This window comes from Corvus brachyrhynchos, unplaced genomic scaffold (assembly GCF_000691975.1).
Source record: "Corvus brachyrhynchos isolate BGI_N302 unplaced genomic scaffold, ASM69197v1 scaffold6, whole genome shotgun sequence".
Classification (NCBI taxonomy): domain Eukaryota; kingdom Metazoa; phylum Chordata; class Aves; order Passeriformes; family Corvidae; genus Corvus; species Corvus brachyrhynchos.
The window spans coordinates 2738267-2752768 of NW_008238632.1; the positions used below are offsets into that span (position 1 = coordinate 2738267).

Genomic DNA, 14502 nt, shown 5'->3' on the forward strand with positions numbered 1-14502 from the left:
GGTTTAGCCTGTAAGTGTCTGTCAAATAGATACATGTCTTTCAGATGTTAGAGTCTCAATATCTATTGAAGCTAGATACTCCCCTTTCCTGAAAAAGAGGTAAAAGTATCCTGAAGCAGTATCTGATCAACATCTGGATCATACCTAACAAAACTGGAAAAAGTATTTGCTTATTGGCTTTAACAGCAAAACACAAAACGTCTCCAGGATTGAGAATATTTAGTCACATGTGAGCTACTTTCAGAAGGCAAAAAATTCTTCCTAATCTCAACATTGCTACCTCTTCTAAGAAAGTTTTCAGTACACTAACAGTTTTAGTAACATAGCTGCTACTATCAAGGTATAGATATGTATGTACACTGTGCTAGCATACTTATGTCTCCAAAGTGCTTGTATAGATGTCACAGTGTCATGAGAAGTGTTCAACTCTACCTAGCCTCTATTTTATAGGAATAAGAAATTTTGTCAGAAGGAAAAAAAAAATACTTTCACCCAGTGTTTTATCTCCACCACAATGTGCAGTTAACATGCTATCCAGTGAGTGAAGGCATCTTTTTTTATTCAGCTAGACTCCTAAAATCAGTTCTGTAGCTTCCATGACAGCTGGGCATGACTTCAGTCATCTTCTAACAATATTAAAAAGATATAAACTTCTGCCCAGTGCTATATTTATAAACTACAAAAGCTACCACAAAATCATTTATAGCTACTCTTTGGAAACACAACCTGACTGCTATTTCCTGATTCCCTGCCTCCAAGTAAAGTTCATTGAGGGAACTGCCAAAATTATGTGTTGATAAAGAAATAGTTTTAGCTAGGACATTTCAGTAGACACCATACTAAGTGGAATTCTTCTACATAAATTATTTGTGATTATGAGATATTATACTATGCACGACAAATCTCACTAATATGGAAAGTTGCATATAAATGAACCCAGTTTTTAAAGATGAAGATTAAGATACCTTATGATTTCATACAAATAATATTTCAGCCATAGCATTTTAAGAAATCAATGTATTTTCAAGTGCTGGGAACATTCTCAAAGCAACAAACAGTTTAAGAAAAAACAAACCCCCAAATTTGTTAATGGAGTATCTAGCAACTACATGATAAGCTCCATGAGTGAAATATCCAAGCTTAACTCACACATTCCTCCAGAAAGAAGAGTGATCCCTAGGAAGATGGCACATTGTGATTTATTTCTCAGACTTTGTCTCTTCTCATACTCATCGCTCAAAAAGGTGGCATGAGAATTCAGAATCTGAAACTTTTTCTAGATTTTATAAATCTGAATGGTATCTCAATGGTATCTCAGGTGAGGACAACTAAATCAACAATTTCCATGTAAACATGGATAAAAGCTGTACTCATCTTCTGGAAAATAACCCAGTTAGAGTATTTATGTGGTTAAGTGAGAAACCTGGGCTCAAGCCCCTTTCTCAGCTTATTTCTAAGCTGGTATCCTAATCAATTATTATTAGATTGGAACAAGACAGCTGCTTGGATGGGTTCATTGTACAGTCAGAAATGCAGCATCAGCCATAGAACATTCAGTTTTACAATAGGGTGCAAAACTAGACAATACTTCCCCAATGTTCTAGACCATGAATACAACTTAAAATTGCTGGACTCAGCACTGTGTTGTCTGTTACATTTGTCCCAAGTCTGTTTTCTGGGCCAGATGTCTCAGAGGACTTTTACAGAGTTTCTTTATGCTGATGATCCCAAACACACTTGTATGAAAAAGAGATACCAAGTTGCTTCTACCAGCCAAGACAGAGAAATGGAATTGGGATGATGCACATACACCTTTGTGAATACGTGACTTCTTTATCCTCAAGACCTCAAACACCGTATTTATTTTTCATGCCACTACAGATTCCTGTATCAAATTACAACTGTTCACTAAATAAACTCTACATCATGATGGAAACATATGAAACGTAGTTTCAACTCAACTAAAACCTCACCGTAAGATCTAGGAAATCTGCAATGCGTGAAACGCTTGGTAGCTCTCTCAAGCACACCTACGCAAAACTAGACAGCAAAAAGGTATCTTGAGACCTACTGCTAGCTCTTTTTTCATTACATTCCCCATCCTCCCCTTGGAAGAAAGGAAGAGGCAGCCAAACACTGATTATGGATTTCCTCTACTAATTTACTTTTTCTTTATATTGGATCAGTCTGGGCTATTTCCATAGAGACTAATAAATGTTTATGAGTAATCCCTGGATTTCCAGCATGACTATGGGACATTTGCAAGTTCCTCGATTCTTCACAAAATAAGCCCAGATAAAAGCATACCACAGGGAAGAAAACAGGTCATTCAATACACACACAGAGCAAAATTTAGCATTTGTACTCGGTTTCTTGCTTGTAGAAAAGACAATCAGAAAGGATTTCCCCATGGAAAAAGAGCATAAAGACTGTAAACCCAAGGAATTATGTAAGAGAGGGCAGAGCTGTAAGCCTTTACAGTTTTCATTTATTCAGACATCTTGTCACTGAAGATCAAAGAACCAGTGAACAAAAAGAAACCAGCTTTCTCATTATTAAAACACAAGAAAAAGCTATTTGAAAACTTTGGTCTGTTTTTCTGGTTCTCATTGTCTCTCCTAAACAGTTAAACTACTGAACAATAAAATGTGAGACAGAGAAAAGCAACTGTGAAAATTTACAGATTTTTTTCTAAATACAATATTTCAGATTTGCATGTATTGGAGCATGCTGAAGGACTAGAAATTCAGTCTGCCACAGCACCTCAGTACCACTGTTCCAGTGACCAGGAAATTGATGGGAACTATTTAATAAATGAGCTGTTAATATAATAATGACTACAACTTTATATGTGCCAACCTAACTTACACACTGAAATTCTTTGCTGTCTCAATTCTTTGTCCACTACCTCCAATATTTTAAACATAGATTTTAAGACTTCATAAAAAATGTCTCCTACATGCAAGTATTTCAGAGGCATTTATGGTCTTCATGTATATCAGTACGTATCAGTAAAAATTTATTTTTGAGAAACTATATTGAAAGCAACAAAGCTTAGAAGCCCTATCAAATTGACATCTACACAGCAGTGACTGAGAGTCCCATTTAATCTTTTAAGTTAATTTACCTGTTGGTCAGTTGATGTACGCTGCTGAACTGCATCATGGCTCACAGAGCCTTTTTTGACTTGTATCCTGCCAGGTGGAGGAGGAGGAATCACACCTGAATATGAAGCTGGGTTATCAGCATCTGAAGAATACAAGGCTGTGTGTCTTGACTCTTGTTCATTCTTTGACACAACAAATCTGGGAAGAGGGAGGTCCTTTACTGTTAAAAAAAACACAGCAGGACATTTACTATACATAAATACGATGATTAGAAATAAAAACACTGTTCAATTTTGAAGTTAAAATTGCACACGTGACTCAATTCCTTACACACTGAGACTGCTGCTACAGTCAAGCCAACATCTGGCAGCTGGAAAAAGCAAATACCTATTCTGCATTAGACTCCACAATTCTGCAACCCAAGTTCTGACTTTGGTACACAAAGATGACTTCACATTGCTCCACTTTGCACTTCACATTGCTTTGCACTACAGCTGTGCATTAAATGCAGCAATAATCAGATAATCTGGATTTAGCTCATTTTTTGTCAGTTTTTTCAACATTCCATTACTGAAGTGTGATTTTCAAAATATCTACCAAAGTATCTACCATTTCTAGCACATACATAGAATTTGAGTCTTCACACAGGAGGCTCATCAGCAAAACAAATGCTAAAATACTGCAGTACATATAGCATCATCTTTTGGCGAGATAATGTCATGTTCATATTTACAACAGATAAGATAATCTAGTCATATCACAACTGTGCGACTACTGCTTTAACACATCTGCGCATGCTTTTCTACGACAAAAGCTAAATTAGCTAATTGGGATACAACTGGAAACATCCCAATGTCACCCCACTTTGATATGAACAACTAAAATGCAAAGTTTCTACAATATGCTAGAAGCCATTAGCTTTATGTACCATGGTTCAGAGTAGCCCAACATAAAAATGAGCCTATGTAAACCTTTAATTTCCCACTGCAAGATTTCTACGAATAAACATAAATTGTGAATTTGCTGTACAGCTTACTTGGAAATTATGCTTCCAACACAACACAAAACAAAATTACAAGCATGGCTCAAATTTAATTTCGCTTGCTGACTGCTTACGTAAATTACTTCTGGTACTGAGAATGAGTCAGTGGTACTACAGCTATATTAGAATATGAGATGAAATTGCATAGTTTATTACATTGTACCCCATGTTGCAGCAGGAAAGTAACATAACTAAACAGCAAACCACAGCCAGCCAGAAAGTGAAAAAGCCATTGCATACACATGAAAATGTGTATGCTTGCAAAACCAGGAAAATACAGACACCAGATGATCCAACTGACACAGGGGAAGTCTGTGCAATCAGCTGTGCCAGCACGAGTCACAAAATAATAGAGGACTCAAAAGAAACACAAAATACTCTACTGTCTTCTTTAAAAGCAAGACTAGATAAATATAGGTTTGTTTAGCTGTACTAAGTTCCTATGTGACTAACCTGCTATTTTTACCTCTCTCCTCTCTGACTTTTTCCCATAACAGCAGAAAAATCTCATTTCAACACTACAACATTTGTTATCATTCAGAAAACCCTCAATTATAAGTGTGAGAGTTGTCATGAATGGAACTAACCCTTGATATTGAATATACTAAAGAGTTCTCTGTACTTTTTATGCCCACATCCTTCCTAACATTTTCTTCCACCAAAGCCTGCATTCCATACTTAGAAAATAAATATTATTTTGAAATAGACACTACTCATTCATGTCTCAATTTTTAGCTTCGTGGATGGAAAATTTTCTGGGACAAAGGAACAACAGCTTTAGAGGCTTGTAGTATAGTAACTAATGCCAGTATTCTTACTCTACTGCCCATCTGAGTAATCAAAAAAGCACTCACTTAAGAATCAGTTGGACCACACTTATGCTAGACTTAGTATTCAAAATTTGACTGAGTTTCCGCTCAGCAACTCAGATAAAGCAAGTTTCTTGTCTACTGACAAGACACACACCAAAAAGCAAAAGAAACAAGTAGGAAAGTGAAAGAAAATCCCAAGATAAAAGAATGAAGAAAATTAAGAAAATCAATGAAACATGTATAAAATGAAGAGCTAAAACGTAGATGTCCAAAAATAAAAGCTTTAACTAATTTAAAATGTTTGAAGAGAGAAAGAATATACATCTTAGTTTGGGATGGCTCTAACAGTTCCTCTTCAAGACATTTTAGAGATGGACTGTGGGCAGAATTAAGTTTGCAAAGCTCAGAATCATTTTATGAATCTTCAGCCTGCTGCATTTTACTTGTTGAGTTAGCTGTTACAACAAGAAGCAGGAAATTCATAGATAGGACTGGAACCACTGCAACCAAGGCAACAGACCATAGCTAAAAACAGTTAGGATAAAAATAAATGTTCTCTCTATTGTACTTGGTGTATTTTGTAGGCTTGGAACCAGTTACAGAAAATTATTCCTAGAAGTCCAGAAATCGTTACAAGTATTTGTAATATTGTCATGAATCAAGGAAATTATCAATGTGAAATTATAAAAATTCCAATCACTGTTAACTTTATAGCAGCATATTTTATATTTTGGAATTAACTCTGTACCTTCATTCAATTCTTTCCTTCAAATTTCTTGTTATTTCCCATTTTTTTTAAATAGAAAAGCTCCTTCTGGTTAAGGTATCTTGCATTAAAATAAAACCAAGCTTATAAAACCCCTGGAAAAAGCCTACATAGGGATTTGTTTTTCCCTTCTTCAACAGGCATTTGATGAGAGATTCCACAGTTGTTTGATCAAGTTCCAGTTTAATCAGTATTAAAAGTCGAAGGTTCTTTTTCCAGCTTTCTGATTTTAGGGCATTCTGCTACAACTTGCTAAAGCTTTAGATTTGGGAGCACTCATCAGGAAAACTAGGGAAATGGTTTATAAACACACAGTGGATTATAAACAGAAAGGAATTTGAATACTAGCAAAACATTGACTAAAACAATGCACTTTTCCAAAAAGCTACAAAACCCCATGAAAGCAGTATAAACAGTTTGTATAAGCCTAGAATAAACATAACTGTGAAAGTATACACAGTGATTCCTTTCTTTTTTATAGCTTTGTCAAATACTTTGGTCATATCAGATTGTTTTTAACAGTCTCCTTAACTGCCGTTTAATCTATATCCTTTAGACACAAAAACCTCCTAAGACTTCTTTTATTTACTAGCATATAAAAATCATAACATTATTCTACAGACATGAAATCTACTAGGAAAGTCACTCTAAGTCAAAACTGTGCTCCAATGATATTTTTAATTTGTGAGTTGTGTACTACAATGCAAGGGCTACAGTGACTTAAAAGTCACTACTTCATCTTCCTAAGTCTCTTTCCATCTTACAGAACAAGGACATGGATCCACTTATCTCATTCAGAAGGCTACAGGAGGGCCTCACATCAGAGCTCTTCCTGGTGCTCTAAACCATCTTCCTAGAATATGTCTTTCTCCTGTTTCTATTTGACCACCCACACCACAGCTGACCTTTGAAAAGTAGGGTAACAGGTGATTTGGCTGATTACAGACTTCGAAGATGTTTTACAGATCAGGTTTTTCACTAGGAAAGAATCTTAAACTAATCTTCATACCTGCTCTAAGAGAGAAAACTGTCAAACCAAGTGCAAAGAAATGTAACGTTAGAAAAGATAACCTTCACCTTGTCACAGTCAAGGCTTCAGAAATGCAGCAACTACAAAAACCTGCAAATGCTGCATTCTTCTTCCAGTTTACATTACTCCTCTTAGTACTTTACTCAGAGGACCCAGCACACAATTTCTCACATCAGTAATCTATAGAATTAACTTGGTCCTATGTAGTAGGTACAAGTTGTTCATTATTCCCATGGTGAATGCAATAGTTATTCAGTACTTATTTCAACTCGTATTTACTGCACAGTAAGAAAACACTCTCTCAGTCTCTCCACATTTTTAAATTAGCAACATGTATAAAAAGACATATCACACTAATTTACAATGTTACTCTATCAGAATCTGTGAGCCAACTACCACTAATTGCACTCAGCAACTCAATCCCCACTCCGCCGATCCTGTAATTTACCTGTATTTAAGCTCTCCACTCTTAGAGGGAGACCAGATTGGGCCACAGCAACAAGTTTCAAAGCAATGTAAAATTGACTTCTTCCGAAATAGCCAAGTCTTGTTGCACCACAGAGCTCCATAATCTGAAATGAAACACAGTTACTTACAGAAAGAAATTTTAAACACAACTGCTATACAGATTTCATACATTTCAGAGTAGCATGCCATGTTTTCAAACATACTGACTGCATCTTCCTCCACAACAATGACCTGCAATCTTACTGAAGGGCATGCCAGCTTGTGCCAGGTCATTGTGCTAATCAGACTCTCAGAGTTAAATGATCCCGACTGCCTTTTTACCTACTGAGCAGTCTCATCTAGACTGCGATATTCCAAACGAGACACAAGGATGCTCTTGGAACACCACAGTGAAACCCTTGTTGAAGTCAGTATAGATGGCATCACTCCTTCTCTCTCCTCAACCACAGTTCCAGACAATCTGGTGGAGAAGTACTCTTGGTAATCCTAATTACTGTTTTCACATTCATATGCCTAGAAATGGCGTCTAAGCAAACTGGCTCCACAATTCCTCACGGACCAAACTGCAGCTGACCAGCATGCAGTTCCCCAAATAAATCTTCCTTTATACTCCTGAAGATGACTGCAACATCTTTCTCCAGTCATTGAGACCCAACCCTCAGCTCCATAATATTGGAAGAGAAAGATGGCTTGCAACAACATTAGCCAGCTCTCTCAACATGCTCAGAAGGATCCCATCCAATCCCATGGATTTGATATTTCTCTAGAGACTCATCATCTTTTTGTAATACTACTAGTTTGTCTCCTTCAATCTCATCTCAGGCACAAAGATTCATGAGACTTTGCCTGTGAATATCAGTGCAGAGAATCTCAGACTAGTTTACATCCGTGGGCATTAGTTTCTGTCCTTGCCCTTCCCACCTGGGCTCAGTCATGTTCCCTTGCTGGAGAACCTGGTCTTGTCACATCTGCTCATTTTGTTATCTACTGGGATGCACTACTGGACATAGAGAAAGCTGTCCTGAAAGGTTTCCCAGCTTTCAGAGGACACAGTTCCGAGTGCAGAGGAACCCTGCTCGCAAGCAAGTTCCAGCTGAAGAAGTGAATTACGTTTTCACATAGCAGTAACCGAGCCACCCGATGCACAAGCTGTTAGCCTGTGTGCTTCAGCACCACTGGATCAGAGAACATATTTCAGTAACTACATCCAATGAATCAGATGAATTTATCAACCACAGCTGAGCTAGATACAGGCTCAACAAAAAACTACTTGGATATCTCCTTGCCATGCACCAGGATTCTGGAACCTCATGAAAATAAGCTGATGTAAAACCTGTCACAGGAAGGTGTGGGAAGTTGACAAACACTTAGTTCCAAAAAAGTCCCAAGAGGATCAGCAGGTCTAGGGCTGTACATGCAGCTAAAATCCTGCTGGACAAAAACTACTGCATTAAATCAGTTTTCTGCGTCTGCATCACACTTCACGCATTGTCCCATAGCTCCTCTGTTATTCTTATTTTCCCATTGAAGTATTTCTGCAGCACGATGTCTGGAGAGAAGTCAGGGGATTACAGAGCATTTTCCAAAATCCATCACACGAAAAAATAATTCAACACACTTGAATGCAATACACTAATTTCAACAGGTTGGTTGGACTACAAAGTGCCACCAGGAAAGAAGGGACAGTGTAAATTGACAGATGACAATTCAAATAAAAACTGAGGCATCAACATCTAAACCTTTACTCAACCTAATGCCAAAATAATTATACTGAGTCTAAATACCTAGCAGAGCTAAAGCAGTGGAGATTCAAGAGACAGCTACCAATCAAAACCAGTGTGACAGCAAAAGCAACTTCTTTTTTTAAAGCATTGTATGCTGGAAGACTGATGGAACATCCACATACTTGACTAAACCCAAAATAGAAAAAGCTTGTGGATTCAGTGGCCTAGCACCAACAAATGAGTTAACTAGACTCTCATGGGTCTTACGAAAAGAAGCAATGATATGGGCATTTTGAGCTTATGGAATCATTAGGCAGTAATGTCTTTGTGCAATTTCAAAGCCACTGCTCAACTACAAATTACCTTCTTTTGGAGCTTGTCAGTACTGCCAGACAGGAAAAAAAAACTTCAGTTAAAAACTGAATTAATAATTAAGCTACTGTGACAGGTAAGTATAAGAAAGGAAAGGCAAGCATGGATTCAAAGTAAATATATATAAATACACCAGACATAAGTATCAAGAAAAGCAAAAAGCTTAAGGATACAAAAAACCCCAAACAAACCCTCACCTGCCCCCCCACCCTTCCCCCAAAAAAGAATGCTCTTCTGCTGCTGAACAAGTAGGCATCAAATTCACTAAAGGAGTCCTCTGTTTCAAATACAGAATAGAACCTAACTAGAAACATGACTGAAGGTTGAGTAAAATCATTAGATGCAAACATCTAGTGGTAACTCCTCTGCTGAGCGACAGCATGCTCAAACATACTCAAAACAGTGTACCTGGAATTTCCTTGAAGCAGGATTTAAACATGCAACAGGTAATAAGCTATACTGAAGGGGGGAATAATAATCAAAAATTATCAAAGGATTGCTTCTCTGAGATTTAGGTTTAGGGCTTTCATCTGCTTTAGAAGAGAGAGGATAAGGAATTTCCCTAAATTCTTCAAGGAATGTGGAGCCATCTTCAAGACAAAATGCTTCACAACAGTTTTAATCTCCTTAGATATGAAGAACCTGAGGTCACACTACTGCAATTAACTAGAATAAGGCCAACATCTCTGTGAAGCTCCAGAATTGCTGGAAGCCCTTGATATAAAAACCACCAAAGAACCCCCAAACAACAAACAAAAAACCCACAAAAACACATCTCTGTGCAGTAGCTGTAAATTATAAAATTGCATGCTCAGTCATCATAGCACAGAGATGTAATAACAGCATCAGAAATACCAGGCGTTGGCACAAACCAGACATGGCTGGGAAGTAGTATGTTGTCAAAGGGCACTGTTTCAAGCAGGTACCTTCTAGAACCCTTACAGGTTTCAAATAAGAGGCCCTTGGAACTTGGAGAGGCTTGTGAACCTTTACAAATTCCAGGTGAAGTGGAATAAATCATATCTCTATCAAATGCAGTGAAACACACTTCCCAGAACTTAGAAAATCTCTCTGGGAGAGTCTTCCACAATATCAGTCTCCCTGCCCCCAGGTTCTTCTACAAGGCAAATCAAGCCCATTATCTGTAAATATTATTCATGCAAAAGTACAACAGTATTTAAACAGGGATGACTACAATGCTAAAACAATAAATGAAGCAACATGCATGCCACCTACACAGTAAAGATAAAAATATTTCATATGCTTGGAGAGAGTACTGAAGTACCTACTGTTCCATACCAGAGAGTAGCAAGAGGCAAGACCTGAAGACAACTTTTGCAGGCTGGAAGTTACAACACACATGGTGAGTGCTAATGGGAGGGGGAGTGAACAAACTTAGAGGAGGACCTTTCGTATCATCTCATCCAAACTAGGACAGTGTTGATTAAAAAGTCTTACACCAAGAATATAAACATGAAAATTGTTAAACACAAAGAAACCCTACATGGAATCATGGAACAGTTGTACTTGGAAAGGTCTTCTGGAGATCATTTGCTCCACTCCCCCTGCTGAAAGCAGGCTCAGCAGGTTGCTTTGGACTGTGTCCAGTTGAGATTTTGAGTATATACAAGTAGGGAGACTCTGCAACCTCTCTAGACAACCTCTTTAAGTGAGTGATCACCTTTACAGTAACAAAGTTTGGTCTTAGGTTTAAATTAAACAACCACCATGAACAATACAATGTAAACCACGCACCAGAAATATGAAACAAGTTTTCACATTCATTATACAATATTCAATACAAACTTGAGTTAAACCAAACCATATGAACATACTTGTGCTTCAACATTTAGAAAACGATTTTGAGTTTTATTGTGCATATTAACAATAACCTTCAAATGAAAAACAAGAACTACATTTTAAAAAGTTGCTTATTTCAGATACAAAAAAGATAAAAATTAAATATAATAACTTGCTTCAGTTTTGTTAGTTAACAAAAATGTAACTGATTATGGATAGATTTTAATTCACAGTTTAAAATTAAAAAATTTATCATATCAATAATGTTATTTCTGTGTATCATACACAGCAGTTCATTGATGAGAATTCTCTCTTGCTCTTTTCAAACTTAAAACATATGACAGAATGTTTTCCAATTTAAAAGTTTATTGGAATACAACCTCAAACTGGGTACTAGAACACACTGTCCTACAATAGTGCTCTCCTCAAGTCATGTAATCCACTCACGTCAGCTACAACAAAAATTAGCCACATCTCTACAGTGGAATGTAATTCAGGGATGTGTAATATAAGTTAAAAAAATGCTTCTTAATCATTGCTATTGTAGCAGAAAAAACCTGTGACCATCACTACACAACGAAGAACTATGAAAATCTCTTTCATTTGTTTTTTCCTAGCTTGAATACATTTTTTTCCCCCAAATTCATTACCTTCTAATCATGTTATTCTGCATCTGCTGTTAGATCAAGTCCTGTCACTTCATTTATCTCAATCTACCTCACTAATTGCTGACTACGGCATGGCACAGTTTTCCAACTACAGTCTCTCACCTAGTGTCAACTGGACAAAGCAATACCGATTAGTCTGCTGGTACTAGTTAGAATTTTTAACTTCTCTTCAAAAATCTCACTTGACAGGTAGCTTCTCAGATGCAACAGCTGTTGACAGCACTGTGCAACAGGAACAAGACAGAGAACTGACAAAGATCCTTCTTTTGATGAGTTATTTTTAACCAAGTCAAGTCTCTGACCCAGTTCTCCACACAGCTCCACAAAGCTTGGCACAAGGTGGGACACAAATAAAAAAACTAATTGTAGACAGGACAAAAAAAAGAATGCCACTAAAAGAAACAGTCCAAGTATTGCTCTGAATTCTATGTTTCAGCACATTGCAAACACTTAAACAGTCTTACACCTATCCAAAGATCATTTGCAAAATGCATCTATGAAGGATAAAAAATACTGCTGTATTTAATATTCAGGCAGTGTGAAGCAGAAAATGTTCATGTACTGAACAGCAAGTGTAAAATTACCTCTAATACATACATTTATCTTATTAGGTACTTAGGCATTGTAGTAAATATAGTTAATCAGTTGATACTAAGAATTCCAAGGCACAGGGTACATTTAGGACATTGCTGTTCTTTGTTGCATAACAAATAGTAAGGTTTTAGTGATCGTTCCATGAAGATGCATATCAGTCAATTCCACAAAACTGGCTTCAGAACACAGGCTTTGAAAGAAATAAAACCGATAGCGCTTGAGGACTTCCAAGACAACACACACTCTCTGGTAGTGAACTATTTAGAATCTCTTACTGTCTGAGCTTCTCCTAATACTTCTGTGCCCTTGATTTTCACACTGCACAGCTCCACAGTGGAAGCAGACCGCTAAAATGCCATCGGGAAGAAAAAGCTACTCATCAGCTCAGACAATTAATTCTCTATAGATACTTAAAACTGAAATTTTCCATTCCACAGGTCATTTCAGGGTCAAATATACATCTGTTTCAGTTAAATGAAATTTCAGAACTAATCACATCAGAAATAATTAACTGTTCAAAAAATGACCCAGTATTTTAAGGCTCAGAGGAATTATTCTGCCCCTGTACTTTGGGATCTGTTTTACAAGCATGCCCACTCCCCGAGTAAGGGTTGCCAGATTTGGAGTCATGCTTTCACTTTGTTAATAGAAAAGCAGCAAAAAGCACTGGAAATTTAAAACTCTGATTTATGACAGATAATAAATTCTTAACAAGTGAATATGCTGAACACCACACACACAAAAACCTCATAGAACTTTTATTACTGGTAGTGCTTTTTGAACCAGTTATACTTTAGGTAATTCCTGACCTCAACCCATTCCAAAAGTGGTCTGCGACACGTCCTGTTGTTCCTGGTAGCACACAGTTTCACAGTGGATTAGCCTCATTTATTAAAGACACTTCCTATCGCAGTAGTAGCTTTTTTGATGTTTCCATCTGCAATCAAAGTTTGTGGTCTTACACTTCTGCAAAAGCTGTTAAAAGCTCTACACATGAATCTTACCTGCAGAACTGCTCATGAAAAGCTCCACAGCTCTCCAAAGACCAGCAACTCCCTTCTAATTTGGGAGTACGTGGCAACCACCACCCATCAATCCACAACGATGAGGCAGATGCACTCTACATACAACTACAAGATCCTTAGAGGGGCCACTTTTCCAAATATCTAGAGTAATAGGCTGTCCTACTTGACTACAACTCAAAGAAAATATTGTCAAGTACCCTCAAAAAGAGGGCAGAATAAAGAATTGTACACCCTTCTGGTATGTTCAATAGCACCAACAAAGGAAAATACAGGCAGCCAGATGAACACTCACTTAGAAAGCAACTACCATTCTCACAAGTAAAAAGTCACACCTGGAAGACCTCAAGGCAGAGATGTTCTTTGCTTGTATTAAGACTTTCTCTACTGCTGTTTTCCTGGCAGAGTAGGTGTTCATGAGAAAGACATATTACAAGCAGAAATGGTAATAAAGCAGCCAGAAGAACTGGAAATTAAAAAAAAAAATCTGGAAATCTGGAGCAGCAAAAGACAGCCTGGGGAACTACAAGAACCATTTCTAATTTTTGATGCATAAAGAGAGGCTCTTTGAAAGTGAGATATTCCACATACCTGTGTTCTCTTACTAAGTAATTTTACATTACTGCTTAACCTAAATAGCTCCTCCCCCCTCTACTCTCAACTGCAGTTCCCCATTCCTGAGCACTAACTGCTGCTCATCTGTCCGGTCACACAATAGGATTACTCCACTCAGTATGCCAGCAAAAAGTTACTGTGTTAGTTATTTTCTCTTTTATTAAACTGAATCTGTATAGCCACCAACAAACACCTCAGCACAACTTCAGAAGTTATGTACTCACAGGTTTTATTTACAATAGAAAAAGTACAGATTTTTATGAACAAACTGCAATGAATCTTAGAGCATACATCTCTCACTGGTCAACATCAGATAACTAGAACTCGTTTTTAGGTTTGCAGTTTATATTTTTGACAAGCAAACCCTAAAGCAGAAATAGCAAACAAGCCCCAGCTGGCACACATGGAATGACATTCTTCATCTGTAATATTTTGAGGCACTTGGTCTTATTCTTGCAATAATTACAAGTCCAGCTGAATAC

At 37.3% G+C, this 14502-nt stretch overlaps 1 protein-coding gene across 4 annotated transcripts in view; it reads right to left on the minus strand.

Annotated features, from left to right (window-relative positions):
* The window catches only part of REPS1 (RALBP1 associated Eps domain containing 1), a 45873-nt gene extending 38508 nt beyond the window's left edge, over positions 1–7365 (minus strand). For 2 of the 4 annotated variants that reach the window (XM_008635979.2, XM_017737258.1), the window contains exons 1-2: positions 7206–7364; positions 3128–3327 (exon numbers count right to left, since the gene is read on the minus strand). In XM_008635979.2, coding sequence (XP_008634201.1) covers positions 3128–3327; positions 7206–7326 — 321 coding nt within the window. In that variant the 5' untranslated portion in view covers positions 7327–7364. Of the gene's footprint in view, positions 1–3127; positions 3328–7205 lie in introns of all 4 variants that reach the window. The other 2 variants (XM_017737259.1, XM_008635980.2) reach the window with 2 other exon arrangements.
* Between the last annotated feature and the right edge of the window lie 7137 nt (positions 7366–14502).